The 19,880-nt window shown below is 35.8% G+C and overlaps 1 protein-coding gene across 1 annotated transcript in view; it reads right to left on the bottom strand.

Moving 5' to 3' along the window:
• The window catches only part of RNF145 (ring finger protein 145), a 60,701-nt gene that overhangs the window by 15,314 nt on the left and 25,507 nt on the right, over positions 1-19,880 (bottom strand). Inside the window, exons 4-7 of the mRNA XM_023260095.2 lie at positions 15,853-15,944; positions 8,450-8,685; positions 5,547-5,722; positions 1,845-1,985 (exon numbers count right to left, since the gene is read on the bottom strand). Of these exons, the coding sequence (XP_023115863.1) occupies positions 1,845-1,985; positions 5,547-5,722; positions 8,450-8,685; positions 15,853-15,944 (645 nt within the window). The remainder of the gene's footprint in view (positions 1-1,844; positions 1,986-5,546; positions 5,723-8,449; positions 8,686-15,852; positions 15,945-19,880) is intronic.

The following is a 19,880-nucleotide window of genomic DNA, read 5'->3' as shown; positions in this document are numbered from 1 at the left end:
TGTTATGTGACATCATGGGAATATAACTGGCAAAATCCAGATTCTGAAAAATTAAGTAGAACAATCTAGTGTCTTCAACAAATAAAATGAGAGGGGGAAAAAATACAGAGAGACAGCAAGGACCTAAACATTAAAAGAGACTTAAAAGATATTAACCAACTGCAATATGGGCCTTATTTGGATCTGAAGCTGAGCAAATAAAATGTTTTAAAAAAAAGATCAGGAAAATATGAACACCAACTGGGAATTTGAGGTCAAGGAATTCTTCTCTTACTGGGAATGAATATTTTATTGTTGTTATGTTTTTTCATATGAGACTGAAATACTTGTGGGTAAAATGGTATCATATCTGAGATTTGTGCCAAACAAATGCAGCCAGGAGTTATGGAGGGGACAGAGTAAGTGAAGTTGATAAGGGCATGCATGATAGAAGATAGGCCATATTATTGGAGATGGGTGACAAGTATATGGAGGTTCATTTTACTATTCTCTCAACTTTGTTAATTTGAAATTTTCCTAATTAAGAGTTAAAAAAAAAAAAGAGACATATACAAAGACACTCATAGCACAATTTTTAATAGCAAAAAAAAAATACATTTATATTTTAGAATACTATGCTTTAATCAAAAAAATGAGGATGTCTCTGTTGACATAAACAAATTATCTAAAAACTATTTAAAAGAAAAAATAAGGTGCAGAACTGTTTACAGTATGTGGAAATGAACAACAAAATATATATATGCATTTTTCCCCATAAGAAAATTTAAAATAATGATCTAGAGCTGTTACCTTTGGGGAAAGGAAATGACAAGCAGGGGAAGGAAGAGTTGTCACTTCCCGTTTGGTATTTTCTGAATGGTATTAATTTGGTGAGCTTATACATGAATTATTTTTCTTTCTTGCCCTCCCCCCCCCTTCTTTTTTCCATTACAAAAGTGTTAGCTGGGACTGGCAGGAAGGTTATAAGGTAGAAGTTTTTCTCTTTTCTCATAAAAAAACTAAAATGTACACCAAGAAAAAAAATTTATTTCTTCCATTTACAAGGTACTCACCATCTACTAATTCTGAAATATTCCATAAAGATTTAAAGACTTTAAGATTCTTTAAATTTATATAAATGAAACCATTAAAAATTCTTACATTAAGATAACAGAAATTATGACAAGTTCCAAAAACAGGGTTTCCCAATATCTGATCTTAGTGATTTAATAACAACTAGATTAACTATTCTTGGATTATCATTAATGCATCCTTTGAAACTTCAATCAGTATCAAATTTATGTCCAACCATAAAAAATTAAGCAAGTATCAAATACAGAAATTTGATTTTAACATGGCTACACTTAACTTCAAATGGAAAAAAACAAGCTATTAAAAATCTCTTAAACTCTGGGGCTCCTGGGTGGCTCAGTCAGTTAAGCATCTGACTTCGGCTCAGGTCATGATCTCAAAGTTCGTGAGTTTGAGCCCCATGTCGGGCTCTGTGCTGACAGCTCAAAGCCTGGAACCTGCTTCGGATTCTGTGTCTCCCTTTCTCTCTTGTCCCTCCCCTGCTCGTGCATGCTCTCTCTTTCAAAAATAAATAAACATTAAAAAAAATTGTTTTTAATCTCTTAACTCTAGGAAAGTGTCCAGTATATACTGATAAGTACAAACAATAAAAATCCATCTTTTACATATGGAAATTCAGTTATATTTTTCATAGTATTTTTAATCCAAATAGTTTCAACCATTCAAAAAAAAAAAAAACCTTCAAAATACCATTTCCTCTGAAATTCATCATTACTTCTTCAAGTTATATATAATATTTAAATTTCTAGAGATATTCATAGTCAAGAACTTACCTATTCATGGCAGGATCATTCATGAAAGCTCGATAACCTTGCAAGTAAAACTTGCAGAGTGTCAGAACACCCAAGGCAACAAAAGAAACCGTGAAGACCAAGCCCAGAAGTGAGTAAGGAGTGCTGCAGCATTCAGCAATACTAGAAAAGAGCGGGTGGGGGTATTGATAGATAAATGTTTTCCCCTGGAAATAAAACCATCTTAAGCCTTCAAATAACCACCAAGCTTGTTCTGATCCTTATCAATTAAAACACCCAAACAAAATTTAAGGTAAAATCACCTGACCACTCCACTAATAATTTAAATCCATTCTTATTATTATCCTAACCTACACTTTTTAAAAATCTCTTTGGCAAATATTCAGTATATAGAACCATATCTGAAACAAGTCTATTTTTATTTATCTATCATCTCTTTCAAATGCAGTAAGAGCTTAAAATTTTGTTCAAACCTTAAGAAACATACAATTATGTATGTATGTATGTATAAAAAAGGAATAGAAAAATTACTTGGGCAAGACACCTAAACGTCATCTAAAATCTCAGTATTAGGGGCTCCTGGGTAGCTCAGTTATGTGTTCAACTTCAGCTCAGGTCATGATCTCGGAGTTCATGGGTTCAAGCCCCACACTGGGCTCTATGCTGACAGCTCAGAGCCTGAAGCCTGCTTCAGATTCTGTCTCGTCTTTCTACCCCTCCCCCACTTGTGCTCTGTCTCTCTCTCTCTAACAGAAATCAACATTACAAAAATTTTTTAATAAAAAAATAAAAAATAAAATCTCTATTACTTTCTTACTTTTTAAATAAGTCCAAATTCATTCATAGCTTATTGATTTATTAAGCCTATTACACCATGCTACACTTCATTTGATTGTGCTTTCTTTTTTTTTTTTTTTTTTAATTTTTTTTTTTCCAACGTTTATTTATTTTTGGGACAGAGAGAGACAGAGCATGAACGGGCAAGGGGCAGAGAGAGAGGGAGACACAGAATCGGAAACAGGCTCCAGGCTCCGAGCCATCAGCCCAGAGCCCGACGCGGGGCTCGAACTCACGGACCGCGAGATCGTGACCTGGCTGAAGTCGGACGCTTAACCGACTGCGCCACCCAGGCGCCCCGCAATTGTGCTTTCTAATGGATAATAATCCGGTTTAAAACACAACCAATCCCAGTCCCATGCTTAGGTTATTATCCTAACCACAGAATTCTATTTCTTTTCTCCTTAAATTGAATTACTTTTTGGATCATCTTAAAATTCTGCATAAAACTTCCATAGTAATTACATAAATACCAATAGCAGTGAAACTTCATTAATAATGAGTTGGCTATCAAAATGTATTTGGTATCAATTTATTGCATGTTTATAGAAGCTAATTATCAATTAAAGCTGTTATTTTCAGAAAGTACAAAATCAGGGGCACCTGGGTGGCTCAGTTGGTTAAGCGTCTGACTTCGGCTCAGGTCATGATCTCCCAGTTTGTGGGTTCGAGACCTACATGGGGCTCCAGAGACTGGAGCCTGCTTCGGATTCTGTGTCTCCCTCTCTTTCTCTGCCCCTCCCTTCCTCATGCTCTCTCTCTCAAAAATAAACATTTAAAAATAAATAAATAATTAATTAAAGTACAAAATCAGACTCAGTGCCAATAAATTTATTCTACTTATTTACTAAAATAGGTATGTCCTATGACATTTTTATTGATATTTAATTCTGTGTAACATTTTCCCTACACCACTTAGTGCACAGTGCTCCATCATTTGGTTGGCCGAGAAACAATGGCTCTATTAATGAAAAATTTAAAATTTTTATTTGCTTACACTATCAACAAGAGCCAAAGTATGGAAAGAGACCAAATGTCCACCAATGGACGAATGGATAAAGAAGATGTGGTATATATATACAACAGAGTATTACTCAGCAATCAAAAAGAATGAAATCTTGCCATTTCCAACTACGTGGATGGAACTACAGGGTATTATGCTAGGTGAATTAAGTCAGAGAAAGACAAATATCATCTGACTTCATATGAGGACTTTAAGCTACAAAACAGATGGACATAAGGAAAGGGAAGCAAAAATAACATAAAAACAGGGAGGGGGACAAAACACAAGAGACTCAAATATAGAGAACAAACAGAGGGTTGCTGGAGGGGTTGCGGGAGGTGGGATAGGCTAAATGAGTAAGGGGCATTAAGGAATCTACTCCTGAAATCATTGTTGTACTATATGCTAACTTGGATGTAAATTAAAAAACCAAATTAAATAAAAATACCAAAAAACCCTTTGATCTGCTTATAAGTACTTTCCTGAAGGACAGAGTTTCAGTCTTGCCTTTATGTACGAGGGAATGAAGATAGTGTGTGTGTGTGTGTGTGTGTGTGTGTGTGTGTGTGTGTGTCTGTGTGGGTGTGTGTGTGTACACAGACACACACACACAAACCCATGTGCTAGATTGGGGGCCTAAGATTCAAATTCAAGAGTGGAAAAATAACAAATACAGATCTAGCATAAGCTCACAAAAAAGATACTTTAGTAGAAAAAGGACTCTGATGACTTAAGACCATTTTTTAAAAAAATCTAAATCTTAAAAACTAAGTCTTAGAATTCCTTTGGGGCAAATAGAAAAGTATTAGGATATACTTATTTCACCAATTATTTGACTGTATCTGAATAATGAAGCAAAACATTAAAAATAACATGGCATAGGGGTGGCTGGGTGGCTCAGTCAGTTAAGCATCCGGCTTTGGTTCAGGTCATGATCTCATGGTTCGTGGGTTTGAGCCCCATGTTGAGCTCCGTGCTGACGTGCAGATTCTCTCTCTCTCTCTCTCTCTCTCTCTCTCCCCCCCTCTCTGTCCCTCCCTCACTTGTACTTTCTTGCTTTCTCAAAATAAAAAAACTTAAAAATGAAATAATATGGCATAGTGCAAGAGGAAGTCATAGGGTTTGAACTCAGATGGGATTTGAGATCAGCACTGTTTTTGTTTTTTTTACCAGTGTCACCTGGGGCAAGTTACTCTTGGCACAGTCTCCTGAGCTATTAAAATGATAATGATAATAGAGGCACCTATCTCTCAGGGTTGCTGTAAAGATTAAGTGTGAAGAAAAGTGTTTAGTAGTGTGGTTGGCATATATTAAATACTCAGTAAATGATAATTACTTTTAGTAACATATGTTTTATTTACCCAACCAATAATTTACCTTGAAATTGAAAAAATATTTTTATTTATTATATTTTTAAATGTTTATTTTTGAGAGAGAGAGAGAGAGAGAGAGAGACTACCAACGGGGGAGGGGCAGAGAGAGAGAGGGAGAGGGAGACACAGAATCAGAAGCAGGCTCCAGGCTCTGAGCTGTCAGCACAGAGTCCGGTGCAGGCCTCAAACTCACGAACTGTGAGATCATGACCTGAGCTGAAGTCAGACACTTAACCAACTGAGCCAACCAGGGGCCTCTGAAAAAATATTTTTAAAATTTGCTATGTACCTTTTCACAAATCATTTGACGAAACCTAATATACCATTATTACATTAGCACCTTCCCTGCACTGCCAGACATAGGCATCCACTGAATGAAAATCCTATCTCAATTAAATATGGGGTATTCTAATATAACTGGGAAAAGTTAATTTGCAAAACTTACTACTCCTAGATCAACGTTTTCTCTTCCTAAGGTTATGTACAGTATCACATGTTCTCATTAATTACCTTGTCAGGAAAAGGAAAAGAAGCCTCTCACGTGATGCAGGCTGATCTCGAGTACTGAAATAGGAGTAAATCTGAAGAGCAAATAAGACGAGCCAGAAAACCATGAAAAGTACAGGGACTACGAGTTGATTCCACAGGGACATTCCCAAGGCTAGAAGGCCATATACCTCTACTACCTAAGAAAATAAGATAGGAAAACATCTTGTATCACTTCAACAAACACATTTAAACATAAAAGAGTAATACAGAGAAAAATAAAATAGCTTTTTTTCACTGTAAGGTTGTTTCAGATAAATTCCTTTAAAGTTTTCTCTATACAGTCACTAAGCACCACATTTTTAAAAATTCACTGAGTTTTCATTATTGTTAACACGACACACACTCATCAAATGACCACCATAAATTCCCCTTATGGTTCAGAGTAAAGTCACTTTCAGAGTAAAATTACATCAAAGGCAGGTTGTAAACTGACTCATCTGTAAATCATAATGATCAATCAGGACTACCTTAAATGATACAATAGTGCTTGAGTGGCTAGAAAAACAGACAATATGAAAGGAAGACTTTTTCAGGATTTAGTCAGGAAATTTTATAGGTGAAACAGTTTGATGAAGGCAGAATAATCACTGGAGTTTACTGGAGAGAGAAGACAGTTAGCAAGTCTTTTTTTCCCCAGATAAATCAATTCCCCTTGTTCCTCCTATGCATTTTTCAAACATTTCTCAATTTATTTGGTTTGCCAAGTGCCTTAACACCAAGAAAAAAGGTACATGTAAAAAAAAGTTTATTAATCTACTAATAAGTAAATTAGCTTTCTAGTTTGTAAAATAATCTATGAGATTGATTAGGAAGAATCAATTTTCATAATCTGATTCAGCCGAAGAGCACAATGTAACCAAGTTTCTAGAGTTACTATGCCAGGGACCAGACCCTGGTAACACAACAGGGTTCTCCAAGGCAAGCTATAAACTATAACCTACAGAGCCAAATAAATGGTCTTGCTGAAACTCTCAGTGTGATACCAGAATGCTTCAATAAACTACAAATATCTTAAAATACACTGACTTCAAGTTATTCTGATTTCTAATTAATACCTATCTCTAGATAGATAAAGATCTTTTAAGCATTAAGTTAAAATACATTGACTTGCAAGTTATTCTAAATTTAAATTATTTTCACCTGGAGGCACCTAGGTGGCTCAATCGGTTAAGGATCCAACTTCAGCTCAGGTCATGATCTCACAGTTCACAGCCTCTCTGAGGCTGACAGCTCAGACCCTGGAGCTTGCTTTAGATTCTGTCTCGCTTTCTCTGCCCCTCCCCCTGTCACACTCTGTCTTTCTCTCTCTCTCAACAATAAACATTCTTTTAAAAATTATAAAAAATACTTTTAGTAATAAAAAAATGATAAATTCCATTTGTAACTCAAATGTTTTTTCTAAAATCTAGTCAAGATTAACTTCTATTTTTCCCCTACTAGAAAATATTTAAAGAAAAAGCAAATTGTCCAACTTCGTGCAAAATAATTAGCAGCAAATGATCATTGAGAGGTAGAGAGTATTTTTCCTCCTTTCCATTCAAGAAACTAAAAAGCCTGATAGTTTCCATTTCTTGCCTATCCAATTCTTTCCAGGTTGTGAATTTTATAACCTATAATTTATTTTCAACTACAACATCTAGTGATGCATGAATCTTATGGCAACCAAGAAGGTAAACATGACATTGAAAAATGAGGGCTCTGTCCTTATGATGATAAAACAGCATCCGATTAATGTTTACTGCCTGTCTACTGTTTTCCTACAAACTAGGATAGCTCCACAAGACTGAATTCAAAGAAAAACACTAGTCATTCTTACTCTGAATGGAAGTACAATGCTTCCTCATGAAATAGCTCTTCTCGGAGTGTGAAAATAACTTCCTCTTCTCTGAAAGACCTACTTTTAGGAAAACTGCCCAAGTTAATCATTACATAAGATGAACAAAGAAGGCAGAATCAGGCTAAAGCCAAGAGTAGAAGGAAATTTTTCCGGGAAATCTGTCCCTGGGGCTACAACAACAACAACAACGACAACAACAAAACCCACTTCACTTAGTAGTTTCAGTTTGGTCAATCTGAGAGCATCCTGTACCTTAAGGTCACATACACACAGTTGAAAGGTAGTAAAGAATGTCCATTTTAACATTTTGTTTTTATATATCAATGTCAGTTTTAGTATCTATTTTATATACTGAAACTTATCAATTAAGGCAAGTGGAAATAGATAAATATCTATTGTTTCTGTCTGGGAATAATCTGTTTTAGAGCAAAGGGTAAAAAAAGTAGGATAAGGCAGAAGCACATCATGTTGGCAACATCAGTATATCTAAGCAAAATCCATCATAGTATAAACAACTTAACTTCTCAGTTTACATAAATTAAGCAAACATAGGGGGAAATAACTGTAGGCACAGGACTATAACCAGGAGAAAAACCAGGATTTGACCCCTAGATTTTCAATTCTGTATTACTTTGGTCTTTGTTATAATACTCAACACATACAGAATAATGTCTGCCTGGCACCAAACTCACTTAAATCTCAGAGCAACCCTATGAGTTAGGTACAACTGTTATTATTAGCTCCATTTTATGGATAAACCAACTTAAGTGACTATCCCCAGGTTACACAGCTAGTAAACAACAGTGCCAGAGTAAAAACCCAGACACTCTGCTTCCACAGAATCCCTTTACTGCCTCTCTATACAACACTTCATAATAAAAAATCTTCCATGTTCCTAATTAGGTTGCTATTTAAAAACTGTCCAACAGAATGTTACCATAACCATGACTGAAATAACAAGGAGCTAAACCTTTAATATAACTAGTATTTATGCAGAATTTTATCTGTGTGTGCTTGTCAGTCTTACCTGAACCAATTCTCTGTATGCAGACTTAGCAAGGTTATAAGGTACTAAAAGATTAGACCCAAGAAAATAGAGAACTTCCAATCCAGTAAAAATCATAGCAAATTTGTTGATGATAACAATGGTCTCCAGAGGAACAAGGCAGAGTCGTGCTAGCAGGGGAAGCATGTGAGCTGAAAACAGCCAAATCTGCTTCGTTTTCATGACACAGGAACATAAAGTACACACCACCAACTGACCTAAAATGGGGAGGAGAATGCATTTAAGATTTGGTATTCACAAAATAAAAGCAAAAGATAATGCCAATAAGCATGATGACACAGCTTTTGAAAAAGTCTAATTAAGATCTCCTAGGTAACAGTCTAAATCAAATTTTTACCTCATCTGACCATAATTACATATTCATATGTCCCGTCAATTCTGAGCATCAATTCCCTAGGTACTGATCTGAAAAAAGCAGTACAAATATCCACTAGTCTTCATCACATTTCAGATGACATATATAATACAAAAAACGTTTTTTAAAATGTCTAGCTCAGTATTATAATAATTCAATTACTACTGTTTACATATAGCTCTTTTCACAAAGGTCCATCAATATTTAATTGTTCTGGTTGATAGGTAAAAGCATAAAATCCAAGAGATACAGTTACTTCTCTAAGATCATGATGCGACAAAATTCATTGAGATTTTCAAGCTTTAATTACATTTACAGGATCATGCAAGCCTTCCCAAAGGACTCAATAATGAAAGTAAAACTTTGTTTAAGCAACAAATTCTTCTCAGATGATTAGGCATGATCATTATAGAAAAGTTAGAAAATACAGAGAAATAAAAAGGGAAAACTCAATTTTTTATAGTCCAGTATCTTTGGTCCATTAATTAAAGCACTGCATACAGAGTCTAAGCATTGTGTCTGAAACCTAGTAAGTGCTCAACAAAAATCAGCTATTCATACTGTTTTCAGATTTATTCTATGCAAGAGAATATACAAATGTTTTATTATATAAGTGAGATTACAGTGTACACACTACAGTTTTTTCAGTTAATACATATAATCCATGTAGCTCTCCCCATACCAATAAACATATACACTTTTTTTTTTTAGTTGTATGGTATATTACACTGAATGTGTATGAAACAGTATTAGCATTTGGCTGTTTTCAAATAGTTCATAATTATAAAATGCTTTGTTATGAATAAGCCTGATGTTTAACGCTTATGACATCCTCATATACTTGGAGCACATTTCCTAATATCTTCTTAGACTAAATTCCTAAAAGTGTAATTACTGAGTCAGAAGAAACCTTTAAGACTTTGACACATACAATCAGACGGCCCTACAGAAACAAAACACCCAGGGTACAGGGTGCGCATTTTTCTACTGACTTGCCAACAGTAAAAATAATTTAAAGAAGGAATATTTCCTAAGATTTTCTAAATATTGCATTTTGTTGATTACCAATTACAAATAAGTACATAAAAATAATTTGCAATTATTTGGTGAAATGCTTGTTTACATTCTTTGGCCATTTCTACTGGGGAATGTAGCCTTCTATGTTTTGACTAAGATATTAATTTCCTTTGTCACATGACTATATTTTCCCAATGTATTATTTGAATATTTTAATAACTTTTTCTCTTACAGAAGTTTTTATTGTAAATAGTCAAACCTATCAAACCTTTTCCTTCATGGTTTCTACCTTTGGTGCCATGGTTAATCACATGGGTTCTCCTACTTAAGATTATACAAGTAATCACGTACATTTAAAAAAAAATTTTTTTTTAATGTTTATTTATTTTTGGGAGAGAGACAGAGTGTGAGCGGGGAAGGGCAGAGAGAGAGGGAGATAAAGTAGGCTCCAGGCTCTGAGCTGTCTGCAGAGCCTGATATAGGGCTTGAACTCACGAACCATGAGATCATGGCCTCATGGCCAAAGTCGGATGCTTAACCTACTGAGCCAACCAGGTGCCCCACCTACGTTTTATTATTCTTTAATTTAAAAATTAATACATTTGGAATTTATTTTAGAATAAGGTAAAATTGGAATTTATTTTAGAATAATTTATTTTAGAATTTCAGTACTTATAAATCTTCACTTAATATAACCAGGTGATTCAAGCTTAAGAAACACTACTGTCCCATGAAAGACAAAAACCAAAACAAACAAAAAAAGATCTCAGAGGAAATGGATAATTCAAGGAATAAAAGAAAGCTTCAAAGAGATAAATGATATATCTATGAAATAAAAAAAAGACTGTCATAATAAAAAGAATTCAATGAAAAAAGTTCCTGGATATTAAAAATATTCAACAACAAAAAAAGATCTAAGTGTGTTTTTCCAGATGTTTTAGTCAGTTGTCTCAAAACTAGCTACTGGAATCATCCAATTCTTTTCTTATTACTTTGAAATGCCATCTAGTATACCTTCAAATTTTTTGTATATTTGAGTCTGTGTCAGTACTTGCTATTTTTTTTTAAATTTGAGAGTGAGTGAGCATGCATGTGAGGGGGGAAGGGCAGAAAAATGAGAGAGAGAGAAAGAGAGAGAGAGAGAGAGAGAGAGAGAGAGAGAGAGAAAGGTAGGGAGGAGGTAGAGGAGGAAGAGGAGGAGGAGGAGGAAAAGAAAGAATCCCAAGCAGGTTCCAGGCTGACAGCGGGGAGCCCAATGCAGGGCTCAATCTCAGGAACCATGAGATCACGACCTGAGCTGAAACCAAGAGTTGGATGCTTAGCTTACTGAGCTACCCAGGCACCCTCGAATTTACTATTTTTCTTTTTTCAACACTCTACTCTGATGACAGTACCATACTGTCCACTGTCCCATTTCACTGACTGGACAAGTCAAGTCTCCTCTCATTGCTCTTTTTAAAATTTTATGAAAATTCTTGAACATGTTCTCTTCCAGATTAAGAATCATATAGTCAAATTCTCTTCCTTCTTGCCAATGAAGGGCAAAACAATACTTTGAGATTTTTGTTTTGTGTTCGATCTGTATTACTGTTACAAGAATACAAAAATGGCAACCATTTTTACACAAAGCTAAAAACATTTATTAACAATCTACCATGTTATAATGTGGTATTTTCTCCCACAAATATTAATTTTAGCCTTTAAAGAACTGATATCTAAATAATGTGAAAAATATTCATAAATGTATAAAAGGAGGAAAACCCACAATACTAAAAAAAATAAATAAAAGCAAAACAAAACAGGAGGAGTGGCCACCAAGTGAGATATGAGAACAACATTTTAGAGCACAGAAAACAAAGAGATAGGAGGCAACGAACTGTGGTTTTAAGCCAAGCCATTACTCTTTTCCCCACCCTGGGGGGAAGACTGAGGTTTACTGGAGAGACTGCAACAGGCACCTGGACATGACCATGCACAGCCCTGAGCAGAGAGGAGATGCCCAAATGAAAAGAGGGGATTAAAACAAAAGTCTGCACCCTGAGAGATGAAATCTTTCTAGATATCCAAACATGTTGCCATGTTTATTGTTACCCATTCTAGTCACTGACATCAGCCTCCCCTACAGGGAATACAGAGATTCCTATGTGGGGAAAATGACCAAGTCCAAGTGAAAAGACATACAAATACTCAAAAACAGCCAATCCCACTTGAACATCAACTGTGAAACATACCAGTTGGTAAGCCCTAAAGAGATTCTAATCAACAACTTAACTCACTTTAATACAAATGATCAGCTAAGGACCTCCAGATATTTAAATAAAATTTATGGTTTAATCAGCCTCAGATGAGGCCTAGAAATCAGTATTTATAAATCTTTACCAAATATAACCAGGATTCAAATCCAGGCTTAAGAAACACTACTATCCCATGAAAGACAAACACCAAAAAAAAAAAAAAAAAAAAAAAAAAAAAAAAAAAAAAAAAAAAAAAACAGAAAAAAGATCTCAGAGGAAATGGATAATTCAAGAATAAAAGAAAGCTTCAAAGAGATAAGTGATATACTTAAGAAATAAAAAAAGACTCCCACAGTAAAAAGAAACTTCAATGAAAACAAGCTCATGGATATTAACAATATACAACAAAAAAAGGTACAATAAAAGGGCTGGAAGATAAAGTTGGGAAATCTCAGAAAGTTAAACAAAAGACAGAGAGGGGAGAAAAAAAGGAAAATAGAACAGTAAGAAAGTTAGGGGGTCAATGTAGGAGGAACATTACCCAGTTCACAGGATTTCTAGAGAGGGCCAAGAGAGAAAGTAGCAGGGCCAACACAGCTGTGACTAGAAAGGAGAGGCCTGTGGGGAGCTGGTACAGGAACGTGGAACAGAGTGGTACAGAAGAGAGCCAGTGTTTATCATAAAACTGGTAGGTCTCAACTTTTAAAAACAAGCGTATTTCTTTGATTAAAAAATTAGCAAAAACTCAAAAAGAAAGTACTCAGAGGAAATGCTTTAATGCTAGGAATAATTAGGAATGTTCACTCTCACACATTTTATTTTCACTGTACTCACAGCTATGATATTTAAATTTCCCGTTCAGCATGATATAAACTTCCTCTACACTCTGAAAATTCCCCGAAATCTATGCCAACACATTCAGTGCTCAACTCTGGGGTTGCAGACTTCATTTTCTTTCAGAGAAGACTATGACTCATATGCTATGATTCTCTTTAACAGAAGACCACTTCTCCTATTTAGGTGAAAAAAGGAAGGAGCAGAAATCTTTCCTATAGCTCCAAAAGAACGGGAAGTTGTTTAAATTGATGTGCCTATTCCAATTGGTAATTCTGAATAAATCAAAATCACAAAGTAATCTTTGGATTTCAGGATTCCACTATTAGAAATAGCTCCCAGAAGTCTGCAACTCTAAGAAATGATGGCATATTAATATTACTCAGTTTTTCATTAAAAGCTCATTAATGAAACAGAAGAAAATAGAAAGTACCTTTAAAATCCAAATTGGAAGAAAATATAGTGCTTAACAGTTTATGGATTTTATTTCCAATTAATTGAATCTTAGCTGAGTAAACAGAGTATCATAGCCACTGATGGCAAAAATTTAAGGAAATGTTTCAAGTTTGTACTATATTGCATCCATCACGGAATAAAAAATAATACCTTACGAGCTCTTTAACCTTTCAAATATAACCTTTCAAATACACTTGACACTTGCACAATGCAAGGGCTGTTCAATGTTCAACATTGTTCAACAATGTATTTGTTCAACGATGCAGAGTTGAAAATGCTTGCATAACTTTTGACTCTCCAAATATTAACTACTTAAAGCCTACAGCCTACTGTTGACTGGAATTGTTACCAATAACATAACACATATTTTGTATGTTATATGTAATACATACTATATTCTTATATAATAAAGTAAGCTAAGGAAAAGAGAACGTTATTAAGCAAATCCTAAGGAAAATGATTTTAAAATCCACTCTGTGAAGGGACTCCTGGGTGGCTCAGTCTATCAAGCATCCGACTCTTGGTCTCAGCTCAGGTCATGATCTCACAGTTGGTGAGATCAAGCCCTGCATCGGGCTCTGTGCTGACAGCGTGGAGCCTGCTTGGGATTTCCTCTCCTTCTCTCTGCCCTTTCCCCACTCACTCACTCTCTCTCTCTCAAAAAATAAATACACATTAAAAAATTATTTAAAATCCACTCTGTGAAGTTTAGTGTTCTCCTGCCCCTAAGCCAGATCCTATAACTTTTCTAATCTAACTTAGGTTACACAGTCCCAATTGAACAATGACTAAAACTCTGAAACTGATTTAGTTCAGGCTTTTCCCTTACGTTAGCTCAGGCCTCCTATGGGACTATAGATGGAAAACCTGCAACTGTGAGGGGGATGAAGAAGTTATGGCAGGCTTTGCCCTCTTTCTCTGCCAGCACCACTGCCCTCTCTTCCTGACTTACCTAGGCTTGAAGCATGTAGGAAAGAAGGAGAGTGGGTAGTAGGAAATTCTTACTGGACTATGCTCTTACAGAGATTGGGTGTTGGTGCTCCCTGAAGCTGGAACACTTAAAACTTATCCTCTTTTCTCTTAAGCATTTTTATGGGTTCTTCTCAGATTGTTCCTATCACGGTGGCTCTCCCACCCTTAGTATTTGTTATGTACCCTTCCTCTGGCTGTTTCTGGTTCTTTGCTGAACTCTTGGAGGTTCAATCCCTGTTGGAGTCTTATCCTTCTAAAGTCCCTCTTAGAAAGACCTAAAAAAATCCCATAGACTCTTGGGGCCCTTAACTAGTTCACAAGAAATTAACATCCTTTGCCTACCCAGATTAGAAGATACAAAAGAACCCCAAAAGACATTTTCACTATGTCCATAGTCAGAAAACTCACAGCAAGTCAACTCACTCATATATATATATAGACACACACACACATATATATATATGTTAACAATAAATATATATAACAACATACCCCATAGATTATCATATAAAAACATTCAATCTGCGTTAAAAAAAAGACATTTTGCATCCTTTTTTGTACTAAGTCTTAGAAAGTAGGTATGTGTGTTTTACACTTATAGTGTATCTTAATTTGGACTAGCCACATTTCAAGAGCTTGATAGCTACATTTAGTTTTATTTTTTTAATGTTTGCTTATTTATTTTGAGAGAGAGAGAGAGAAAGAGTGAGGGAGGTACAGAGATAGAGAGAATCCAAAGCAGGCTCCGCACTGTCAGCACAGAGCCTGACGTGGGGCTCAATCTCACAAACCATGAAACGATGAGCTGAGCTGAAATCAAGAGTTGGACACTTAACCGATTAAGCCACCCAGGTACCCCAAATGTGGCTAATTTTGGATGGTGCAGCTTTAGATTTTCAAAGTGTGGGTCAGTTCACAGTATCCCCCCCCTAAACCGCAGGAGACACGTGACTCTCCAAATGGTCTTCTGCTGACTTCTCCAAATGTGAATGGCTGGGGAGGTATTTCAGAGCAAACAGCTCTCTAAAGAAATTCTCCTTAATCTCCAACATTTAATTTTGCAAGACCCTCTATATGGGTGAGTGTAAAAGTCATAAAATAGATTTTCTCTCACTTCCTTTTCTATAATTCCGGCATGGTAGGCAGGGTCTAGCACATCACTTGGGACTCTCTATATTATTTTTGGGTCTTAGCTAACACTCCTATTTTTAACATTCTACTACCTAAATATTTCAATCAGGTCTCAAGTTCTTGACATTTCTGGCAACTTATTTTTGAATACAGTGATGGCTCTCAATAACAATAAAGACATTACATATTTAATTTTAATCTTATAAAATAATAATTAGCTTTATTTAAAAATTGACCTTCTAAATCGTTAAAATATCATTAAAAAAACACAAGCAACTATAGGCTACGTATGATTATCAGCATGTAAAAAAATAATAAGTAAGGTTGGTCTCCACCTACACTTTCAATTCTTTTCTAATACTTACCTATTAAGGCTGTGGTAAACCGATTCATGGAGAGAGGTTCTAAATACATTGGTCCTTCATAGGCAGACTCCAGTTCACTCCTGACGTAGTCCCTAAATAAATAAAATGGTAATAACATATTAGATACATACCAAGCACATATGGAAAAGACAAGCAACTAAAGCACAGTATTCTTATAAAAAGCATATTATGTTAATAACACTTCTTTCCACATCTACATTAAGGAAAATTTTAGGTATAAAAAACTAGATAAGGATGGTCTTCATTTCCTTCTTCCACGCATGGATCAGAATTTACTGCATCTGAATTTTACTATGCAGAGAAGACAGCCAAAAATCTACTCTGTGGGATTTTCTTTTTTCCCATGGCCTTGTTAAATAATATTCCCAGTAAAAAAAACATTTGAGAAACCATCCCTCAACCCTATTACTTAAGTGATAATACCCAATAATATTACATCAAATTTCCCCTCTTTTGGCTCTCTTCCACCATCCCACCTATCTTACTTTCCCCAAAGTTTTATCCCCAATTATTCTTAGTTATAGGTAAAATCACAAACTAAGTAGAAAACTGGCTCACAGGACAATCCTTAAAAATTGTCACTTTCAACTCTATCAAGAATCTATAATTAGACTTATAATAAAGCAGGCTACAGATTTATTTTGAATCAAATTTTAAATCACATCAAATATTCCTTTTAAAATTTAAATGATGTTAAATGACATGTGACTACTGAGAAATAAGTAGAGAAAAAAAAAGTCTTTCCACACTGAGAAAACAGAACTTTCAGTGCACAGCCAAGAAGCACAAAAAGGGAGAATTTAATTTATCAGCAAGTTAAAACAGTAATACTAGAAGACTGTTAAGTTCTTTTGACATCATCATAAGGAAACTGTGTAAAAAAATTCTTTTCTTCAATTATTGAATGCTTTATCCACTGTATTTAAAAGAATCTGAATGTTTCAGTATTTCTGAACAAACCCACAGCTATATTTACTTTTTCCATGAAATTACTTCCTATTAGGCAATCAAGTTGAATTCCTTTAGTGTAGCATAGCCAAACAAGAAATGACCCTTACATAATCCAAAAGGAGAATACTGTCAAAAAACCAAAATAAGTTTTATGAACAGAAGCAGTTTGGGGGACAATTTACAAAAATCAATAATGGACCTAAATTCATGGGAGATTTAGTAATTCTCCTCTATCACTCTATGATGACCACTTCTAACAAATAATATATTAATAGTCTCTTTTTACTGAAATTCTCAAGACGAATGATTTTAATGCAGTGCTGGCCAACCAGGGGTGATTTTGACGCCAAGGGGCATTTTGCACTGTCTGAAGACATTTTTAGCTGTCACAATTTAAAAGGGTTGGGGGTGCTCTGAGCACCTAGGCCAAGATGCTGCCACAACATCCTATCTCCAGTGCACAGGACAGCCCTATAACAAAGGATTACTCAGTCCAGAGGTCAGTGCTCAAAACCCTGTGAGAAGTACAAATGCTACACATGCAAATAACATATAAACATCTGAATGCTATCTTACTAGATAACCACCAACATAAAATTACTACATTTTACAAAGTTTTAGGACAGAAAACTGAAGAATTAAGAGAATTATGAAATTTACAATAAAATACACATATAAATATCACTTAAAATTTATGAAGTCTTTGAAAATGCTATTAAAGAAAAAAATTTATCTTTAAAAAAGTTTATTTAGTCTTTATTTATTTTTAATAGAACACAAGGCGAGTGAGGAGTAGAGAGAGAGGGAGACACAGAATCTGAAGCAGGCTCCAGGCTCTGAGCTGTCAGCACAAAGCCTAATGCAGGGCTTGAACCCACATACCATGAGCTCATGACCTGAGCCTAAGTCAGTCGCCCAACCGTCTGAGTCACCCAGGCGCCCCCAAATAAATTCGTATTTAAAAGAGCTCCAACTCTGAGTCCAAGACCTCTGAAGGCAAATAATTTCTTTGTGGCCATCTCATATCCTTCTCCAACAGATCCAGTAAAAGAGGGGAAACCCACAAAGACAAAAAGCAGATTGATGCTTGCCAGGGGCTGAGGGGGAGGGGAGGGGAGGGAAAATGGAAAAGACGTAGTATGTACTGGGTTTTATCGTGGGGTGATGGTTATACATTATGAATGTACTATATGCCAATGAACTGTTCACTTTAAAGGTTAATTTTATGTGAATTTCACTTCAATAAAAAGGGAATGGGGTGACTACAGGAATTCCATCCTTCCAAGGGGAAGAGCCAAAAGGTGTCCCCGAAGGGTTCAGTGCCCAGGAAATCTTTCCTAGTAACGTGGGGGGTGGAAACTACAGAGTTGGTCTCCCTGACATGTTTTCTCTCCCTTGTTTGCTTTTGTCATCATATTACTGATGTTTTATATATAACTCAGCAAACCCATTACTCTAGAATTTCTTATTGCCAAGACATTTGTTAATTGTTTTGCATTATTTCCTAGCCCATTTTAGTTTTTTTTTAGCACTTCTTTGTCTTCTTTAGAGCCTCTAATCTTAAATTCTGACTTTACATAACAAAACCTGTAAGAAAATCAACATTCTCCATGTTTTTTGGCCTCACAAAAAATATACCGTATACATAATATGTTGTTAGCACACTGCTACCCTCTGGGAATACTACAGTAGACAGGAAAGTAACAATTCCTGTTAGCATGAAGTTTACAAACCAGGAAGAGAGACCTACAATTACTAGATTAATACTAATAATAATAATTACAATTATATAATTACAATTACAATAATAATTATAATTGTGATAAATGCTATAAAAATATAGAATGAGGGGCGCCTGGGTGGCTCAGTCGGTTAAGTGTCCAACTTCAGCTCAGGTCATGATCTCACAGTTTGTGAATTCAGGGCCTCACGTTGGGCTCTGTGCTAACAGCTCAGAGCCTGGAGACTGCTTTGGATTCTGTGTCTCCTCTCTCTGCCCCTCCCTGCTCCCGCTGTCTGTCTCTCTCTCAAAAATGAATAAAAATATAAAAAAAAATTTTAATATAGAATGATTTTTTTTCTCTTTTTCACTCTCCGTATTTCGTGACTTTGTGATTTAGTGAAATTATAGGGGACTAAGGGAGATCTGTCTTCCAAAAGAATAATCAACCATTAGGCCTTAAAGACAACACCACAGTGTTGAACAGCTTCTTACCACTAGCTCTCTGGGCTGCCCTCCTCTAGAACCCTAAGAGAACAGCTCTCCTCAATGCTGCAACCCCTCCTCAATGCTACTGGAACAATCATCCTACCACAGAAATTAACACCTTCTCGAGGTACCTCAGACCCCTTCTCCTTTGCTCCACTCCTGTCTCTCAAGATGGTCCTTCACAATCTTTCCTGTCTGGCTGACTCACCAATAAGCCCCACCTCAAGAAAGACGGCCAGGCCCAGAAAGTCTGTAGTCCCTCTTTGGTCCCACTGAGCTTGGCTTGCCAGAGCCAGGGCAGTGGCTTTGGTGAGGGCTAAACTACTGGTCTCACCAAGGAGCCACTACTGAGCTGTCCCTTTTGAAAGAAGAATCTGGGCATTGTTGCACCCCAAACTATACAAGAGAACTTTAACATGGATCAGTATCTGAACAAAGATCTCCAAGTTATGAACAACTTCCCAGCATCTCATGCTGACAATGTAAACTCTTCATTACTAGTCTCTCAACAAAGTGGGTCATTCACAATATAAATAAACAAGATAGAAAGCCAAATAAAAAGAATCCAGAGAAGGAATTATCCAAAATTCCATGAGTCATTTTAGTCCAAAAATTACTCTGATGCAATAGCCATGAAAGTCTAATTTTTAACAGAATTTAGTAACTATTTTACAACTAAATCAGGGGCACCTGCATGGCTCGATCTATTAAGCATCTGACTCTTGGTTTCAGCTCAGGTCGTGATCTCACAGTTCCTGAGTTCAAGCCCCCTATCAGGCTCAGTGCTGAGAGTGCAGAGCCTGCTTGGGATTCTCTCTCTTAGCCTCTCTGTTTCTCAAAATAAATA

This window comes from Felis catus, chromosome A1, assembly GCF_018350175.1.
Source record: "Felis catus isolate Fca126 chromosome A1, F.catus_Fca126_mat1.0, whole genome shotgun sequence".
Classification (NCBI taxonomy): domain Eukaryota; kingdom Metazoa; phylum Chordata; class Mammalia; order Carnivora; family Felidae; genus Felis; species Felis catus.
This window is presented reverse-complemented; position numbering and strand designations above follow the sequence as displayed.